Source organism: Ostrea edulis, chromosome 9, assembly GCF_947568905.1.
Source record: "Ostrea edulis chromosome 9, xbOstEdul1.1, whole genome shotgun sequence".
Taxonomy (NCBI): domain Eukaryota; kingdom Metazoa; phylum Mollusca; class Bivalvia; order Ostreida; family Ostreidae; genus Ostrea; species Ostrea edulis.
Window position 1 is genome coordinate 58,268,917 of NC_079172.1, and position 21,023 is coordinate 58,289,939.

The following is a 21,023-nucleotide window of genomic DNA, read 5'->3' on the forward strand; positions in this document are numbered from 1 at the left end:
TGTTACTTTTCATAAAGGACTACCTTTATAGCCATCTTTCGGATTCTCACATTCTTATCAAGTGTGGTTCTCTTTTTAGAATAAAAGAAATCATAGTTATTAAAACGATTTTGAAAACGATATTTATATTGATATGCGCAAAAACTGTATTGACGCTGTAGCGTCCCTTGGAATTGATTCGATTATGGAGAAACCTGTATTAACTCAAGTGTCCATAATATCTCTGGCTGTTACAGGCCTTTATGCAGCTGGAGCATTTGTTTTTGCCTTTAGCGTGGGGAAATCCCAATCCAGAATTAATAAGCTGATAATCGCTTGGCTAGTTTTTGATGCATTAATTCACTTTACCTTGGTAAGCTTCACCACAAGGGTGATCACAGGCGCGTGTTTCATAAACTTGGCAAGCTATACTATATGATAACACGTGCCAAGGTCAAAATTTTATTCCTGTAATTGTGTATTTGTAACTATGCAACGCACCATTTGTTTAATATGTCTTGCGGCGTGACCGTTTTTGAGGGCGAAGCAAAAAGTATTGGGATTGGAATCTATATGCATAACAGGACAAAAAAATATCCCGAAGTTAGCACCTATATAGTGTGAGGACAGCTATATCAAAGCATCCTAACTTTAGACATTTGATCCGCCTATTCATTGAATACAGGAAACAACACAATCAAGGGTCGAAATTAACTTTTTCTACCACAGGCTAATTTTAGAGGAGTGTTTATATATGATTAACAAAATAAGATTTATATGCTTTTACGGATTTCATGTAAAATCTCAGAATGAAGTGAACTTGGGTATGCTAGATTCAAAATGGAGAAATACATGTCCACGCGCTAGTATTCAAATCGGTGCCATTTGGTCCAAAATTTTTAAGTTCCTTAGGTATGGTTTAATTTTTTATTAGTTTTCTATAGTTTCCTTTTAAATAATATGTCTTACGGCATGATCGTTTTTGAGGGTGAAGCAAAAAATATTGGCATTAGTATCTAGATCCATAACAGGACAAAAAATATTAGCACGTAACGAAGACAGAGCTCAATCAAAGTATTCTAACTTTAGACATTTTTGATCCGCCTATTCATTGAACGCGGGAAACTCTATGCAACTGATGTAAACAGTGCATTGTGACGTCATATTCAGCATCGGTGTTCAGCAAATACACAATCATAGGAGACATGGTGCAATCGCGTTAATCGAGGAGTGATTATATATGATTAAGAAAATAAGATTTACATGCTTTTACGGATTTTATGTAACATCTCAGAACAACATGAACTTGGGTACACAAAATGTTACCTATAGGGAGAGCTCCGCTGTCTGGGGCTGAAACAATTAATTGCGGTTCACTCGAACTGCGACTCACGGCACTTGGTTCAATTTTCGGTTCAACATCTTCAAATTTCAATTCGGTTCACGTTTACATTTTTCCCCGGAAATAAAGAATTCAACGCGGATTTGGTTTTTTACTTTACAATTTATTACAACAAAAATGGCGGACGCTAACTAGGGAATCGTGATTAAAAACCCTCGGCAAATCTAAAGTCCCCTGTATGGAAGCATTTTGGTTTTAAGAGAACGGAACTGCGGCAGTATGTAGAATTTGTTTCACAGAAATAAATTATAAGTGCGGAAACACAACTAACATTACAAATCATTTAAAACGAAAGCACAATACTATTAGTATCTCTACAACAGATTCTACAGAAGTACAACCTGGTCCCTCATTAAAGAAAAGTAAACTGGAAAAACTCTGCACAGGTCAGTTACGTCTTCAGGGTGCTTTTAAAGGTATACCCAATAAGCAATCCCCGTTCACAAGCAATTACCAATGCTCTTGGATATTTTATGAGACCATATTCCATTGTTGAAAACGATGGTTTTTTAGGGGGGGAAATGAAATAAAAACTTGAAAGTTGTATTTTTTTTATTGTTTATTAGAGTTTTTGACAACTATTGAATTGAATAGAAAATAATTGAATTGTGGCCTAAGAATCGAAAATCGAACTGAACCATGAGGTACCTGAATCGTTTCAGCCCTACCACTCTAATGGCCCAAAGGGCCGTGAGAGGGCTTCGCCCGCTATAATTAATTCTGTTAAGTACGATGAATTGTTTATGAAATTCCCCTTGCGCAAAACGCCGAATAAATTTTTTTTTTTAAATTGAAAGGGGGGGGGGGGGGGGGGATAATATGTAGTTGATCATATTGCACCGTCATTTTGATTCGACAAATCTTACAGGAGTTGTGGGATTTTCATGCTTCAACTTTTTTTGCGGCAGTGGGGGACATGGCTATATACGTGTAGCAATCTTGTTATATAGTAGTATTAAATTATAGTGGAACTATAGAATTTAAGGAACCAAATAATTGAATTTTAGGACTAGCCGCTACATATATTTGTACCAAGTTTGATTGAAATTAGCCTGCTGGTTCTGGAGAAGAAAAATTCCAAAATATATCGGTGTATTTTCACTATTTCTTTATAATTATTTCCCCCTGGAGAAGGGCATTGCCCCTCATTTGAACAAACTTGAATCCCCTTCACCCAAGGATGATTTGAGGTGCCAAATTTGGTTGAAATTGGCCAGATGGTTCCGAAGATGATGGAAATGTGAAAAGTTTACAACAACGGAAAGTTTTGATCGGAAACACTCACATTGAGCCTATGGCTCAAGTGAGCTATAAAAAAAAACATTAGGGATTATCACTACCTTCTCATAGCCTGATATTCTGCCCCATTCACAATGGAAAATAGGTTGCATTTTTCCATTTTGTGGAAAAAAATCAAAATACTGAACCCTTTTTCCTTAAAGGATATTTATGCAGATTAAGGATGACCATAAGTGTGATTGAAGGGGAAATATCTTTATCAAGTAAAAAACTTTATAGCTTTTTAATGGAGAGGGAAAATTGCAGCACAGTTTTCCATTCACCTTATCATGAATGAGCAGAGAAATGCAGTGCTTTCACAATAGGAAATACACTTTGTTTAAACCTTTATTGAACTTTGTCTGGTGTGGTGCTAGCTTTTATACAGGTACATCTGAGTTGTGTTCAAGTCATATCACAAATGTATACAATATAAAGAGAACCTTTGAAGTACTATTGTTATTAACTCTAAAACCTTTAATACAGTTAAATCTCAGTTGTTTACAAGTCAATTATCACACATTAAAAAGGGAAACCTTTCTAACACTATCCCTTATCAATCTAATGCATTATTTCTATGGTAAAGTGAAGTGTTCTAATAAAAAAAATGTTACCTTTTTTCAAAATGAAATGGCTATAAAGATATATAGCAATGTTGCATCAGGTTAGATGTTGCCTAGCTATCAATAGAAAGGTTATCATTATTCAAAATTACTTCTAACAAAAAAAAATTTTTTTTATACTTACATGAAATGCTGATTCTCATTTACATGCATGGTTATCGTAAACTGACATGACAAACACCAATTTGATTGAAATCTGACTTGTAAATCTGCTCGTCTACTGTATGTCCTGGCCATATTCAGAAAGGGACAAATTCTTCATTAATTGCTTTGAAACTGAGCTAAAACACCAAAATAGGAAATAGTGAGGTCAAGTTCACAGGGAAGGTGAAGGTCATAAGATAATGCCACTGACAGTTAAATAGCTACCACTAATATGTATCAATGTAAAAGTTTTCATAAAGAATACAATTTTTTGTTTAAATTTGTTTCAATTTTAAATTTGGGAGTGGACATACAAGCATTCAGTGATGACAATAGTTGTTTTGAAACTGAGCTAAATACCAAATATGAAAAAGTGAGGTCAAGATCACAGGAAAGGTCAAGGTAAAAAAAATATTGATGCAGTTGAATAGATGATACCAATATGTATCAGCGTGTATGGTTTGATGAAAATATCTTGAATAGTTTCTTTGAAACTTAGCTAAACACAGAGCTAAACACAAAGTGTGATGGAAGGACGGAAGATGGACATGACAAACACTATATGCCCAGGCGATATATTTATGCTGGGCACAAAAATGACATTTTCAGTTCAACCGTGTCCATGCCCCTTTTAAAAAATACCAAGGTGCAGATTGTCCAATGAATATGCAAGCATCTTCATGCAATGTAGTCTCAGATTTGCTCATGTCATGATTCTTCGGGCAAGGATAGCCATAATGGGTTCTGATTTTCAATTGAGTTATATATTTTGAATTAAAATCTTTTCAATTTCTGTGAGTTTATGGTATTAATTGTGAAATTAATATTCAAGCAAGTCTAGACCGACATTTTCTTTGTGCTCAGGTGAGTGATGCATGCATCTCATGGGCCTCATGGAAAATACTGAATCTTAACATGCACTGTATATATTAACAGCTATTGAATATCAAGAGTGAGCATTATCTGAAATTACATGAAAATGGCTACACAGGTATAAGTGGGAGTACCACCACTACAAAGGGATTATATTCTACATTGTAGCTCATGAGTACCACCACTACAAAGGGATTATATTCTACATTGTAGCTCATATTGAGATGTTCTTGCTTTCAAGAGAAATGTGCCCAACCTGTTAATCTTTTCGATGACAGTTGTATTATAATGTGTACTTCAATGATAGTGTCTCAGAAGTCAATATGGCTGGATACCAATGCTTTTAATATTGGAACATTGTTTTATATATACATGAATTGTATGTTGGTATTGTATTGGTATGTGACACTTTAATCAAATATTTCTGATTCTGTTAAATTCAATCCATTTCAAATTTAAATTTGGGAGTGGACATACAAGTGTTGAATCGCAGGCATTTCAGGAATCCAGATAGTGTTAACTAAAAGTACATGCATACAATGTTTTGGTTTATCTTTGCCTAAATATAACTCGTATTTCTTCCAGGAGGGACCATTTGTGTACTGGTCATTGGTTTCAACAGTAGAGAAATCAAAACATTTCACAGCCCAAGTTTGTAAGTACATGTAGTTAAATTTCCTGTAGTTATAGCGCTGTTCAATTTAATACCTGTTAGTGCATGTAGTATAAAAAGAGTCATGATTATTTATAGAAGTCAAATGATCACAAAATGGTACTGAATTATTTCATGTATGTAACAACAGCAGAAATGGCTCTTTCTAAAAAAAAAAAAAAAAAAAAAAAAAAACTTATTGAAATGGAAGGACTTTTAACCTGTTTTAAATTTTAATAATACTAGATCTCATTTTTGGTGTCAAAATTTTTGTTGCAAAATTGTGATTTACTATTTCAATGACAGAAAAAAAATTTTAAAGGTAAACTTATAGTTATGTTATTGATATTTGTGTTACAAAACCTATCCAGAGGTTTTCAATGAAGTAAAAATTATTAATATTGTCTTCCTTTACAAAACTTTATTTCTACATTTCTATATAATGCTATATATTCAATAGAACTGAAATCTATATTTTGATAAAAACTTACAAAACTATCGAAATAGCACATTTTTGTAACAAAATAAAATTTTCAGATTGAGAGCTATTATAACATTAAAATGCTAATTTAATTAAACTTAAGAAGAAAATCTGTTCATATTCTGTTGCAGCAGTAATATATTCATATATTGTTTTATAGGGAAAGAATATGCCCTTGCTGACAAAAGATGGGGCATGTCAGATCCAACCATTGTATCATTAGAAATTCTGACCGTTTTCATCACTGGACCTCTGGCTGTTTGGTTAATCTACATTGTATTGAAGAAGAAACCATACAGGCACTTCATTCAGATTGTGCTCTGTGTATGTGAACTCTATGGAGGTAAGAACCCAGGCGAACATGTGGAAAGCCCTGACAACTCTGTAATTGTCAATAAGGAAACAATCTCAAGCCCTTGTAAGAACCACCTAACATTTGATATAAGGCAATAAAAAAAAACCCAAAAAACAATAAGTCCCCAAACTTCAATTGGGATACTTAAAATAGGTGTGTTTCTGATTACATCCTGGAAAAAAATAGGGTCGGGAGTAGGCAAATTTTTTGTTTCTTGTTTTTTTTTATTCAGTAAATATTTACCTTGTATCCCTGGGGAAGAGACTTTTACACGATACATACATTTGTGAGTACTGACATGTAGCATCAAGTGTTCAATATTGGGTAAAATTCTAAAATAAACCAAAATGACATTTTGACAACTGACTCTACCCTACATGATTGCAGGTATATCTGTGTTTATTAATGATTTCATACGAATTCATGGGTTGCCTAACCCTGGAGCTTTATTGTAGTTGAGAGCAATTGATGGCCAAAAAAACAACAACCAAAAACCAACAAAAAACAAGTGTCAATTTATTTCTAGATAAGAAAATTAAGAAGGCCAAAGTGGGGAAATAAATCTTTTCACCACAATAAACGGAAAAGGGACATACACTTGCGGTGATGTGTTGATATATATATATCATATGATTGAAATTAGAAAATGAAACATTTCAGAAGTGTAATAAATAAGCTCGATAATAATGTGCATCGATCAGTGCTATCAATTCTGTAAATTGTATTACGGGTAAGAAAATACAACGTAATGGCGATATAGCGCTGAATTCCCGACACAAGGTACAGACCATACAGCTGTCAGTATCAGTTAAACCTGTAAATCAGGATTGTCATGCTGCCTAAAAATTTCTTTTTTTTTTTAATTGAAATTCATTTTTATTCTCTACATTAATGCCTTTCTTTCTTAAAATCATCTTTCTGAATGTTACTTCATGAGACTTGATCTATTTACACTTTATAGTGAAAATAAGTAATTCTCTCTTGCTATACTTTTACTCAGGATGAAGTGCACAGGTTATTAATCTTAATGCAAAATTATAGGATACATATTTTAGAAATATATTATCATTAGTAACAAAGTTAGTAACTTACCAATCAAGAAGAAAAGTCAGTCTCGGGTAGGACTGTCACAAAGGTCTGTATAATGTATAATGTCAAACTTGTAATCTTATAGGGATTGGTCACTTCAAAACTCAAACAAAGACTAACAAACACAAAGAACTCTTGGAGTGGAAAACCCAAAACCAATAAAAGCCTTAGACTAAAACACCAATGAAATTAAAAGACTTATGGACAACTTGGCCAATACATAATTAGGGACCTCAGGCACTCTATACCAAAGAACTCACCAAGCGTTATGCTTGACCGGATATTGAAGTACAGATCCATTGAAGGATTATATAATTCAATACACAGATTTACCTATTGATATTAAATCAAAAATATGAAATGATAATATTGCATAAATGACTCTGCCACATATATAGATTGATGGAAAAATATTCATTGATATTTATAGATTCTGATGAACAAATATTCATTTATACTTGATTATGATTCAGTTGCATAAACAAGTACCATTTTCATTCTTTGAAAAATGGCTGATATTTCACTTGCACAGCTAAGATAAGAATTTTATAGGAAATTGACAGTTTACATTGACCTGGTCACCTTTTGTTGGTCAGATATCTCGGTCCTTCCTGTCTATAGGTTTGCTCAGCCTATCTTGGTTTGAATCATGTAAGCAATGCTCTATTGGATTATTAAACACGATTGAACATGTAACAGGGCAGATCACTCAGACTCCCTAAAATTCTTCAATATTTCCGGTGTGACTGTAAGTGCGCATGTGTATGTACGTACATCATGTTTTGGATATAAAGCTGTGAATCATAAATCGTTAATCATGTTTTCATAATCTTTTTATTTCTTTTTTTAAGGATGGATGACATTTTGTCCAGAATGGTTGACTGGTAGTAAGAATCTTAAAACGGACAACTTTTTGTACATGTGGATCTATCTGGTTTTCTTCAATGGAATCTGGGTTGTGATTCCAGTTCTGCTTCTCTGTCAGTCGTGGCTTGAAATGACAGTGACAGGGGAGGTCAAACAAACCAAGGTCATAGAAAGTGTGACCACCACATCTGTCACCCATAATTATAACACCCGGTCTCGAAAGAAAATGGAATGAGACAGACTGCATTTGGAATTAATGAATTTTGTTTTCAGATTTTTAAAAATTCATAAAATTCAATACATGTACTATAAAACACGCTTATAATGAACTTGCTGATAATGAATTCATGATTATTGTGAACTGATATTTATTCTCCTATGAGAGGAAAATAGCCAAAATTTTATTGGATATAAAATAGTTTGGTTACAACAAGCTGGCCCCGGAGGTTCGCTATAACTGTGTTTTACTTTACTGGGAATTATTCAAGAATATTTTTTCAATAATGGTAATAGTACCCCATGCAAACAAAAAAGTATTTGACAATCACCATGTTTGTCTGCAGGTCCCATTTGAATGAGTGCAACTTGAATGAGTATCATATCTTTGTACTGAAAACTTTCGTAGAAAAATGCTGCTAATGACAGAAGTTTGTCACTATTTTGACACAAATAGATTTTTGTAAAGATAGCTGAATTGGATGTCATTTTCATAGGATAGTAGAAGTTCACAACTAACTCAATGGTGTATCATGACATTCAGTCAAGGGTGCACGGATGACATCATCTTTAATGTTAACAAGAGAGAGGAGGGCAACGGTTGTGTTGGTTTTTTTTATTGGACATGAATTCTTTTTGTGTCTTTGATTAATCTCTTTATAAACTGTTTTGTTAGTATGAATTTACATGACTGGTTTACATTTTTATGCACCAGGGAAGATAAGAGGTCACACAGAAGTGACATTGTGAATATGTCAAACTGAATGCACCTTGTATTTGCTGTGTTGTTTACTATATAATCACTTAAAATGTGCAAGACTGTATCTAAGCATTGAATGTTTATTTGTATATGTCTGTGTATCTAAGCATTGAATGTTTATTTGTATATGTCTGTGTATCTAAGCATTGAATGTTTATTTGTATATGTCTGTGTATCTAAGCATTGAATGTTTATTTGTATATGTCTGTGTATCTAAGCATTGAATGTTTATTTGTATATGTCTGTGTATCTAAGCATTGAATGTTTATTTGTATATGTCTGTGTATCTAAGCATTGAATGTTTATTTGTATATGTCTGTGTATCTAAGCATTGAATGTTTATTTGTATATGTCTGTGTATCTAAGCATTGAATGTTTATTTGTATATGTCTGTGTATCTAAGCATTGAATGTTTATTTGTATATGTCTGTGTATCTAAGCATTGAATGTTTATTTGTATATGTCTGTGTATCTAAGCATTGAATGTTTATTTGTATATGTCTGTGTATCTAAGCATTGAATGTTTATTTGTATATGTCTGTGTATCTAAGCATTGAATGTTTATTTGTATATGTCTATGTATCTAAGCATTGAATGTTTATTTGTATATGTCTGTGTATCTAAGCATTGAATGTTTATTTGTATATGTCTGTGTATCTAAGCATTGAATGTTTATTTGTATATGTCTGTGTATCTAAGCATTGAATGTTTATTTGTATATGTCTGTGTGTGGATAATACGCAATAGTGTGTGGTAACGCAGGTCATTTATTTTTAATTGCAATCCGCTCCGTCCATCTTCGTGCATTGACGATTGCATATTTTAAACTTTTTGATACATGTAACTACATCACCATCAATAAAGCCTCTGTAGGGTAAGAGGAACTTAGATTGTAAATTCCATGACTTTTACACTTCAGGGGCTATAGTACATGTACTAAGTAGAAAGACAGGAATTCCAAAACATGGACTCAATTTTAAATATTTTCTTTAGTTTTCGCATCTGAAAAGAAAAGTAAATACGTAGTTTTGCAGAACAGAAAGTCCTCTCAAAAAACGTTTTATACCCGGGACAGAACCACAATGGATGTATAATGTTAATGTCTGATGTTCAAAATTCTTTAGTTCTGTACATCTGAAAGGAAAACTGAATGCAAAGTAATGCAGAGCCGGAAGCTGTGAATTTCATGATCTTTGGGCAGGGATTCTGTCTCTAGGGTGCGGTCAAATGTTAATGTTATAAAATCTTTTATCTGAATTCAGTTAGACAAGAGCTTTATCAGCTGTCAGCAAAAATGATAGATCCCAGTTCCCCTGGGGCAGGGGAGGGGGAGTCAAGTTGGGGAGGTCTGCCACAATCGATATTTGAAGAGGATATATATGGTCATCTACAAGTTTTATATTTCATTCCCCTATTTTTTAAGATTGCATATACATTAGCTAGTCCCTGGGGCGAGATAAACTGAACGTTAACGAGTCCAGTTTGAGGTTTGTGTCTCAGCACATGGCGTAGTTTTGACTTTTTGTTACGGTAATGACATGACATGTATTATTTCTACAATTTTTATCATGTTTATTGTACGCTTAACATTTCTTATATTTTCTTCCTAATAAATACCATAACAACGAAAATAGTTTTGATTTGTGTTTTAAACTTGAAACCACTTTTCTAACTTTAGTACGGTTGTTCCATAGAAACGAATGGTATAAACTACAATTCGTAGCATTTCGTATGAAGTTCAACTCTGTAATATCATCTTCGTATATGTTGTGGATTATTTACCAATCCAAGACATTTATCAGTTGTTCCCTGTCGACAGTTCAGAGTGCTTATTACCGTTAGAGATGGGGTCTTTTATTTCACGGACAACTTCGTGGTGTTTTAATGGCTTACGGGCCATCTAGAATAATTACTTATGCCTACTACCCCTTTCTAGGCATAGGCCGCCCACAATATTTTTCCTGCATTTGGATCCGAGTATGTGAAAAGAGTACCAGATCGTCTGCAAAATCTAGGTCATCCAACTGTGCCCATGGTGTCCATTGTATTCGGTTCCTCCTATTGATTGTGGATGATTTCATTATCCAATGCGAGCAGGAACATGAAGGGTGACTGAATAGACATCCTTGACGAACTCCAGTATTACCTTTAAATGCCTTCGTTAGTACGTGCTCTCCGTGTATGACCCTGCATGACAAGTGTTCATAGGAACTGCGGATAATATTTACCAGGTACTCCATAATGCCGCAGTAGCTTCCATATTGTCTCCTGTCAAGAGCTTTCTCGTAGTCTACGAAGCTTACATACAGGGAGGGATTCCATTCCGTTTACCTAATCAAGATAGGGCTCACGGCGGGTGTGACCGGTCGACAGGGGATGCTTACTACTCCTAGGCACCTGATCCCACCTCAAGTGTGTCCATGTTTGCCCAACTGTCTACTTTGTATTGTTTATAGGAGTTATGAGATTGATCACTGTACGTTATCTTCACCTTCCATTCAGCACACTGTTCATTGATGATATCTTGTCAGTGAAAAATCTGTTTTTACGAAAACTGGTAGAATAATTACCACTGATTTAAACAAGTCAAACGGATTAAAAACTTTGAACTTTAAGTTGATGATTTATTTTCAATCAAGAAGTCAACATGAACATGTTATAGAGATTTGAGAAAACAAAATATTTACAAATGAAATGAGTGAGGTTGATAGGACTTAAAAAGTCTTGCTTGAATAATCATATTAAAAGGATGATATTTTGCCGTTAAAAGATTTGTGTAACCCTATTTTGTTGGTAGTTAAAATATTTACGTAACCTTATTTTGTTGGTAGTTAAAAGATTTGTGTAACCTTATTTTGTTGGTGGTTGCTGTGAATTTGGGTGATTACTATGTGCACTTTAAAACATTTCATTGTGCGTTGAACTCATTCATTCATTCATTTTATTCACTCAAACCACAATGGAAATGGTACATGAGGTGCAATACAGAAATTTCATGTATCAATGCAACTAGAATTAAACATGATAATTGCGCTCATATACTAAGATAATGATACATAATTTATTCAATTAAAGAAAATGAAATAAGTACATTTTGTGTTACTACATTCTACGTTGAACTCGACGCAAAATATAACAACGCAAAATGTATTAATTAACAATGCAGAATGTAATGATTAACAATGCAGATTGTAATAATTAATAATTAACGACGCAGAATGTAATAATTAACAACGCAGAATGTAAAAATTAACAACGTAGAATGTAATGATTAACAACGTAAAATGTAATAATTAACAACACAGAATGTAATAATTAACAACGTAGAATGTAATAATTAACAACGCAGAATGTAATAATTAACAACGCAGAATGTAATAATTAACAACGCAGAATGTAATAATTAACAACACAGAATGTAATAATTAACAACGTAAGAATGTAATAATTAACAACGTAGAATGTAATAATTAACAACGCAGAATGTAATAATTAACAACGTAGAATGTAATAATTAACAACGCAGATTGTAATAATTAACAACGTAGAATGTAATAATTAACATTATTACAGTTGGTGTCGTTATTATATTTTGCGTTGCTACAAAGCAGTGCAAGAGATAGCTGCAGAACTGTAGCTCTCTGAAAAAATATTTTGACTGAACAGAGAGCTACAGTTCCACCCCTAATAAAAACCTTCGATTTACGGCGCACAAAATGCTGCGCACGGTTGAGGCCTTATGTCGTTGTATTCCTGTGTTGCTGTCTCATAAATTTAATATAAAAAAATTCTTAACATATTTTCCTACTATAGTTGTGCCCAAACATACCTTCAAATATTCATTAACGCCCCATACGACCCGAAAACTCCCAGCTTCAAATAATTTCGTTTGTTGACGTAGCCATGTTAGGTAACCGGGTCAATTCGAACCCTGTTGTTGTTGGTATATATTCATAAAATTCGTTATAAGTTATATATTCGCTCTTCATTTATTATCAATACGAATAATTTATAGAAATTAAGAAATAAAGTTTTTCTAAAGGTAAAATAAGCTCTTGATTCATGATAATGCTACAAAAGTCCTTAACACTCGTGTGGAAAGGATGAAGACCGGACCAGACTAATGAAAGCCGCATTGCCGTGAGTTTAGCTATTTGAATGATTATTATTTAAAGATTCTGGAATGATATATTATTTAAAATATTTAGCTAAAATATTTGTGGGGATATTAGTTCACATCTTATGATCTAGACGTTATTGTGCACGTATGGAAATGAACCGGGGTTCGAATTGATCCGGTTACCTAACATGGCTACGTCAACACACGAAATTATTTGAAGCTGGGAGTTTTCGGGTCGTATGGGGCTTTAATGAATATTTGAAGGTATGTTTGGACACAACTATAGTAAGAAAATATGTTAAGAATTTTTTTATATTAAATTTATGAGACAGCAACACAAGAATACAACGATATCAGGCCTCAACCGTGCGCAGCTTTTTGTGCGCGGTAAATCGAAGTCTCTGTTCTGTCAAAATATTTTTTCAGAGAGCTACAGTTCTGCAGCTATGCAAGAGATTGAACCTGTATATTCATTTCTTTAAAGAAGAAGATTAATTTGTTACTTTTGATAGATTACCGGTGAAAAGAAATAATGAATTCAGGACTACGCGGAACCAAGACATAATGTTGATTTTTTACTTAATGTGGTTAAGATATTCCTTGTGGTGATAGATGTGGAAGGTCTAGAATATATTAAACTTATACTTTTAATATTGTAAATATTCAGTACTTTTTCCAATAATTATGAATAATTGCGACGACAGATACACGGTAAAGTGGCCAATCTCTCACAATCGGTATCATTATTAGAAAAATAAGAGTAGATAATAAAACACACAATGTAGATTAAAGAGAAACAGCACACCTTGATCAAAGCTGACTTTCTTACAAATGGAAAAAATTATCATCAGCAACACATTCCATATTTCTTGTCCTTTTAAATTTCATTGCCTTACAGATAGCTTAGTGGGTTAACTCGTTGCCTTACAGATAGCTTAGTGGGCTAACTCATCGACTTACAGATAGCTTAGTGGACTAACTCATCGACTTACAGATAGCTTAGTGGGCTAACTCATCGACTTACAGATAGCTTAGTGGGCTAACTCATCGACTTACAGATAGCTTAGTGGTCTAACTCGTCGACTAGCCACATAAAAAAAACTAGACTTTTCTGCAAATAAAAAAATAGAGAAAAGGGTATATATAAAAAAATAATGCCAAAAACAAAACAAAAAACACCACATATATACTATATCCCCCCCCCCTTCCGTGTACAATATTGAAAAAAAGGTTATACACATGCACACACAAAAATTGATGGTAGTGCCAAAGCAATGCAAGACATTGAGCGGACAATGTCTTCCTACATTTGCATGTCCAGAGTGTATTGACTTTTGACCATGTGACCTAAAGCATATGGAGGCCATTTACATCTTAGGATGTACCAAGTTTGGTGTCAATCAAGCAAATGATTCGTAAAATATAGGAGACAATATATTACTATATCCAGTTTGACCCTTGACTTTGTGAACCCAAAATTGATAGGAGTCATATACTTCTTATGATGTACCAGTGTACCAAGTCTGATGTCGTCAAACAAAGGGTTCTCACGATATTGAGCGGACAGCATATTCCTATGTCCAGTTTGACCTTTGACCATGTGACCTCAAAATCAATAGGGATCATCTACTCCTGATAACGTACCATAAAGAAAGGGTTCTCAATATATTGAGCAGACAGTACCTTCCATTGTCCAGAGTGGATTGACCCTTGACCTGTTGACCTGAAAATCATTAGGAGTCCTCTTGTACTCATAACCAACCTACATATGAAATATTGGCTGGGAGTGGTTGCGTGCTCCTGTAATCTAGCACATAGCTACTTGGGGGTCAGAGTTGTTAAAAAACTTACGATCAAGTGAATGGTTTTCAAGATAATGAGCCGACCGACAGGACTTTGAAGGGGGGAGGGGTGTCGAATAAGCAACTTTCTTTGAGTTTTCACGTATGGATGGTTGTCAATACGATCTAGAATCAGGTATTTACACATTTTCACTAGCCAAGTGTGATGATGCACGGATTTTCTCTGTAGAAACACCGTGGAGCATCACCCTTGGCAAGCGAAGATAATGTTTACATTGGCGGTCAATTTCGAACCCTGTTCATTACATGCATATACACATATCGCATTCATTAACCGTTTTCAGTCAACTTGTTACTTACAGACAAATAGATACTATAAAATGAGAGAAAAATAACTTCTCCTGACATAATGGTTGTTGGTCTTTCTCTCTTCTTTTTTTACCCCCCCCCCTTCCTTTACTTTTTCGCCATGGAAAGTTGAGTTCAGGTTATATCCCGATAGAAAAAATATTACCCCAGATACAAGTCGCGGATCATTGATATAGCGTTCGTTTCATAACCAGGGTGTCGTGAGTTCGAGCCCCGCCCGGTCCAACCTAAGACGTAAACATAGGCAGTGAAAGCTCCTTCGCCAAAAACCGCTCGGCCTTTAGAAGTGAGAATAACGGATCTTTCGATTATAGTTCTGGGACTATATCGGGACAGACCAGAGAGCTACTATATCTACGTTCGATTTACAGCGCAGAAAAAAACCGCGCGGTTGAGGTCTATATCTCTGTATTCTGCGTTAGGACTCCATTCTATATATATGCCTTTTAACTACGCATTATCATGCCTCTCTATATATTGTGTTTTTACGCCTTTGGAATCCGAGTTACGCCTCTTTCTTTCACGTAACCACGCCTTTCTTTTGCATTATTACACCTTTGTTTTGCACTATTAATAAGGATAGTACTCCAGGACTCGACTATCGCTCGGTCACACCGATCATCGACTAAATTTTTCATAGTGAAGAACTCGTTCAAACGGCTTTTTTCTAGTAATGTTTCTAAACGCTTCAGTGTTTTGTGAGTAAAAATAATGTAAGGGAAATGTCAAACCTGTTTTAATTCGTTCATGATTGAATAAATCCGCTGTTTGGACATACTAAGTACTTTAAAAGATCTCATGATGGAAAAGCTGTGAATTGTACATTATATGAAACTGAACTTGCATTCTGTGGAGGGACAACATATCAAAGGCCGACATCAGTCAGAATCGTCCTGTGGAGAGGTCCTCAGTACCCCTTGCTTGTCGTAAGAGGCGACTAAATGGGGCGGTTCTACGGATCAGACCGCAACAACCGAAGCTCCATGTCAAAGCAGGTGTGGCACGATAAAGATCCCTCCTTGCTTAAAGCACAGACAATTGTATTGGGTTCGAATTTACTATTAAAGAGTAAACTTAAAGGTAGATAACTCTAGATAAAGGGTACCCAAGTTAGTCGATGTAAAAACAATAAACAAAATTGCACAAAATTCTACTCTGTATTCTAATATATTCACGTATAATCAATCTAAATCACTACCAAACTTCAGTCCGAAATTCCATACACTTCCCAAGATATGCAAAAAAAAAAAAAAAAAAAAAAAAAAAAAAATTAAATCGGAAAAATGCCTTTTATTTTTTGGTCGACTTTTAGCTGTGCCCTGCCACTATACGACTAAACAGAATGTTTGGGCATTGCAACACGCTATTACATAGAATCTACAGCATTAGATATAATTTTTAAATTGAATTTCTTACCCCAATTCACTTATCACAGCGATTTTGACCGGTACAACTAATAACCCCCCAAAAGGATGAAAAGACCCATAATGATTTAGAGACTCAAATACAATATTTTTTATCAATATTAATTCATTATAGTACATAAATTTTGCTAATAACAAGTCTATATACATGTAAATATACAAATGTCTTATTATGTCTATCTATCCAAACCACATTAATCCAAACCATATTAACACCGGTGTTTGGCGATTTATGATAATGATGTTAATTTGGGTAGTTAGTGGCACCGGTCAAAATGGCTGTGGTAAGTGAAAGTACAGATGGTTTTAGAATTTTCAGTCACTTGGAGCGATTACGGACTTCAGTTCATGAATTGGGGTAAGATATTCAATTTACAAATGATATCTAATGCTGCAGATTCTATGTAATACATAATACATAGACTAACTTGGGTACCCAATAATTAGAGTTCTATACCTTTACTCTTTAAGGTAAATTCGAACCCAATGCAAGCGATACCATTGCCTATGCTTTGAGCAAGGAGGGATCTTTATCGTACCACACCTGCTGTGACATGGGTCCTCGGTTTTTGAACCCAAGCGATACGATTGCCTGTGGCTCAAAGCCGTAAGTGCCGAGCATAGGCCCTTGTAATATTGTTATTACTTACTTAGGTTATTTAAGGTTCCATTTCTGATTCAGGAAAAGTCTTTTTCCTCTTCATCAGACTCTATCTCATGGTCGATTTCACTTCCGGTGATGTTTGATTTCTGGTCGTCGTACAGTAGTTCTTGGTTCTTCCAATGTTTGTCTAGTCTAGTGTTGAAGGTGTTGACAGTTGGTGCATTAACTATTGATTCAGGTAAGTTGTTCCATATTTTGGTCACTCTTATGGCGAACGGGTTTTTCCACAGTTCAGTTCTGTTTCCCCGTACCCCTGTTCTAGTTGGCACATCTTTCCATAGTTTCACGAACGATGTAGTCTTTCGATCATACTTCCCATTGAAAATTTTATAAAGTTCGATCATGTCTCCACGTGCTCTTCTGAAGCTAAGTGTTGGAAGTTTCAGTTTTTGTAGTCTTTGAAGCTAAGTGTTGGAACTTTCCGTCTTTGTAGTCTCTGAAGCTAAGTGTTGGAACTTTCCGTCTTTGTAGTCTCTGAAGCTAAGTGTTGGAACTTTCCGTCTTTGTAGTCTCTGAAGCTAAGTGTTGGAACTTTCCGTTTTAGTAGTCTCTGAAGCTAAGTGTTGGAACTTTCCGTTTTTGTAGTCTCTGAAGCTAAGTGTTGGAACTTTCCGTTTTAGTAGTCTCTGAAGCTAAGTGTTGGAACTTTCCGTTTTTGTAGTCTCTGAAGCTAAGTGTTGGAACTTTCCGTTTTTGTAGTCTCTGAAGCTAAGTGTTGGAAGTTTCCGTTTTTGTAGTCTATGAAGCTAAGTGTTGGAACTTTCAGTTTTTATAGTCTCTGAAGCTAAGAGTTGGAAGTTTCAGTCTTTGTAGTCTTTCAGAGTAAGTTAAGTCCTTGAACCCCGGTTATTGTTGGCTATCTTCACATATATGTATATTGGCTATAGAGCAAATTATGTGATCTAAACAAAATCGAAGATGAATATCACTTTATTTTTGGAATGTCCACAGTATAGTAGTATATACAGAAAAAAATATTATTGGACAAGGTGATGTACCTTTAAGTTTGTTCAGTTTCTTAGCCTTAGAAGCAGAAAACAACTTTACAATCGTTGTACCTTTCTTCAAAAAGCTACTGCCCATAGAAATAGTGTTTGCTCATAGCGCATATAATCAATTGCATATCATGATATAATGTATGTTCAATATATATGTACATATGCTTATGTTAGTAAACTTATGCTGTAATGTGTGTTGTGTACACCACTGTACCCCCAGTATTATCATGTGCATATTGATGTGAACGTCTTACCGGTATGTAATAGATGAATGTTATTACTTTTTCTACATGTATGTGGTGTACTTATTACATACCTGTAAACCGTATGGTTTTGTGCTAATAAACTGAACTGAACTAAAAAATCTGTATCACATTGTTCTAGCTATGTGCAATGTCTGTAATTCAATTGTACAAATTTCTCAAAACAATCGTTATCGGCAGCCTTTAATCCCGTGAACTTGGTTATCCGTGTGCGCTGAAGTGTGACTGGTGACCTAGATATCAAACTTGTACCCTGTCGGTCCGACATATATGGCAAGAAATCGGAGCAGTTTCCCTGGGTAGCAATTTTGTAACCAGGTTACACTAGAAAACAGTGTTATAAGGTTAAATGCAGGGTTACAGAGGTTACGAGGGTTACACTAGAAAACAGGGTTACAAGGTTAAATGCAGGGTTACAGGGGTTACGAGGGTTACAGACCTTTCTCTCATGTTGAAACAATGGTCTGTAACCCTACATTTAAAGATATGGGGATGTTGAGAAAAAGGTCTGTAACCCTCGTAACTCTGCATTTAAAGATAAGTGGGTGTTGAGAGAAATCTGTAACTCTCGCAACCTTAAAATAAAGGTGGTCGATATTTACTAGATTTTCAGCACTATAAGACATATGTTTGATATGCTACATTGAATAAAAATTTGTCCCTATTGTAACCTGGTTACAAAATTGCCACCCAGGGAAACTGCACCAATTTCTTGCCATATCTAGTCCGTTTTTTACCGTAGTACTCTACTATCGCTCGACTATTTTAAAGCCTTCGAGTATTCGACTTAGTTATCCGAGTAAGGTTAAAAAATGTCAAAAATGTAATTTTTGGAGAGGTACCTTTAGTTCATAAAATTTTTGTTATAAACTTCATAATTCTGTTTGCCAAACGATATATTTTTAGCTGTTTGAAATGCATAAAAAAACACCACCAAATTTACTTTGATTGATCAAGTAAAAATCATTTATAACGTTGAAAAATTCATTTCGGTTAAAAATCTAACTGTTTATAAATTTGATTTTCTCTGGGAACAATGGAAAGCTATATTGGAAGTATAATGACATTGTTTATATACATGTATGTGATATATTATATAAGTTTAAAGTAGGACTGCATTTTATGTTGTTGCTTTTTTCCTTCTTCTTAATTTCCATAGCATGTAAAATTATCACAATTTTTTTAATTTATATGCGTGAGCCAAGTGTGCATGTTGGTATGTGAGAAAATTTCTGTAAAACATATACAAAGCAATGTTTACATATGTAATATTTAATTCATGTAGCGCAGAAATAAAACATTGTAAAAAAAAAAAAAAAAAAAAAAAAAAAATACCTGAGTAAAATTGATACCTCCATTCATTCAATAATTTATTCCTGTTTGCAGAGAGTATATTAGAAATATGTATATTACATTAAGTATGAATCATTAACATAATATGTACAAATATGAAAGTGTGAGAACAAAGAAGAAAACTAAAAACATCACATAATTACATGTACATGAATAAAAAAGAAAGGAAATGTGATATACAAGGAACCCGGAGTATTACTTACTTTTAGTTTAAATTCATATGCACCTTTTGTATATGGCAAATACTTTAATCAAATAATTCCCACATATAAGTAGTAACTTTTTTCCCTTCTGTTCTGACAGTGGATAAATTGGGGCTTTACCTAACATATGTGTATCTAAATCTTCTTCATCAAGAGCACATAATTCTGCACAGATACACAGATCAAGGTTTGTAATATCGTCCCAAAATTGTTCTCTGTTTGAAGAAAAGTTGAGACAACTGCAGGCAATGTGTTTAAACATACCATTAATTGAACAGTCGCCAAGTCGACTCAGCAATTGGTAACCTTCTTAGTATTTGAGTCGCCTGATCCGAGCTGTGTAATCATACTACATTTTTACTACAATTGAACATTCCAGTAGGCACCATCAATTTGCCTTTTCCCACTATTCCTTTTACTTAAGGAATGTAACAACAACACTCTGAATTCATTTTCACATTTATTTAACTCTATTACACCAAGTATTACAATCAACTTGCAAGCACTACAATCACTAAAGAGTTTTAGGACAATGGAGATAATTGGCCGCATTATCCACCAAATCTGTACAAGGTCTGGGGTTACAACCGAAATACCAAAACCCAAGGTGCATAACGGGCTTGACGGAGGCCTTGTGTTGAACACAAATGCCCGGAAGTCCCAATGCTTGACAAACCAACATGTGGACGGGAATGGCCCGGGACATATCTGTTTACCCTGTTTCCGAGAGATTGCTCCCTGGTTAAATAGTACTTACTGACACCGAGTACTCCAGACTGTGAGCCTTCCCTCCTTTTAAAAGAGGTGAAGGGGGCACCAAGTATGGCTTAAACTTGTAGAACCCCAACCATACATTACATGAGGGGTGACACTTTCCCCACTAAACAACACATGCCCCCTGTCTTAGTTGACAGATGGGAGAAACACAGGCCAGAAATGTCCCGAAACCCCCCTTTAAGTCCCCCCAGACCCGCCATAAACATTGATATGATGTTCCTCCATCTACCTAACAAGTAAATTTCCTACCCCAGAATGCAATCTGATCGTTAACAATTTTAACCTGCCCATTGGGTGGAATGTAGAAGGACGAATGCTCAAATAATTGCTG

At 34.7% G+C, this 21,023-nt stretch overlaps 1 protein-coding gene across 1 annotated transcript; it reads left to right on the forward strand.

The window, feature by feature from the left end:
- Positions 1 to 131: 131 nt before the first annotated feature.
- LOC125659568 (emopamil-binding protein-like) lies at positions 132 to 10,350 on the forward strand. Its single transcript, XM_048891278.2, has 4 exons — positions 132 to 352; positions 4,885 to 4,954; positions 5,593 to 5,775; positions 7,728 to 10,350. The coding sequence occupies exons 1-4, from the start codon at positions 134 to 136 to the stop codon at positions 7,976 to 7,978; spliced, it is 723 nt and encodes a 240-aa protein (XP_048747235.2). The 5' UTR covers positions 132 to 133; the 3' UTR covers positions 7,979 to 10,350.
- Positions 10,351 to 21,023: the final 10,673 nt, after the last annotated feature.

Coding starts and splice junctions, on each gene's coding strand:
- LOC125659568 (XM_048891278.2), top strand. CDS start 134: ATGCGCAAAAACTGTATTGACGCTGTAGCGTCCCTTGGAATTGATTCG. Junction 4,955..5,592: donor ACATTTCACAGCCCAAGTTT/GTAAGTACATGT, acceptor ATTGTTTTATAG/GGAAAGAATATGCCCTTGCT. Junction 5,776..7,727: donor TGTATGTGAACTCTATGGAG/GTAAGAACCCAG, acceptor TCTTTTTTTAAG/GATGGATGACATTTTGTCCA.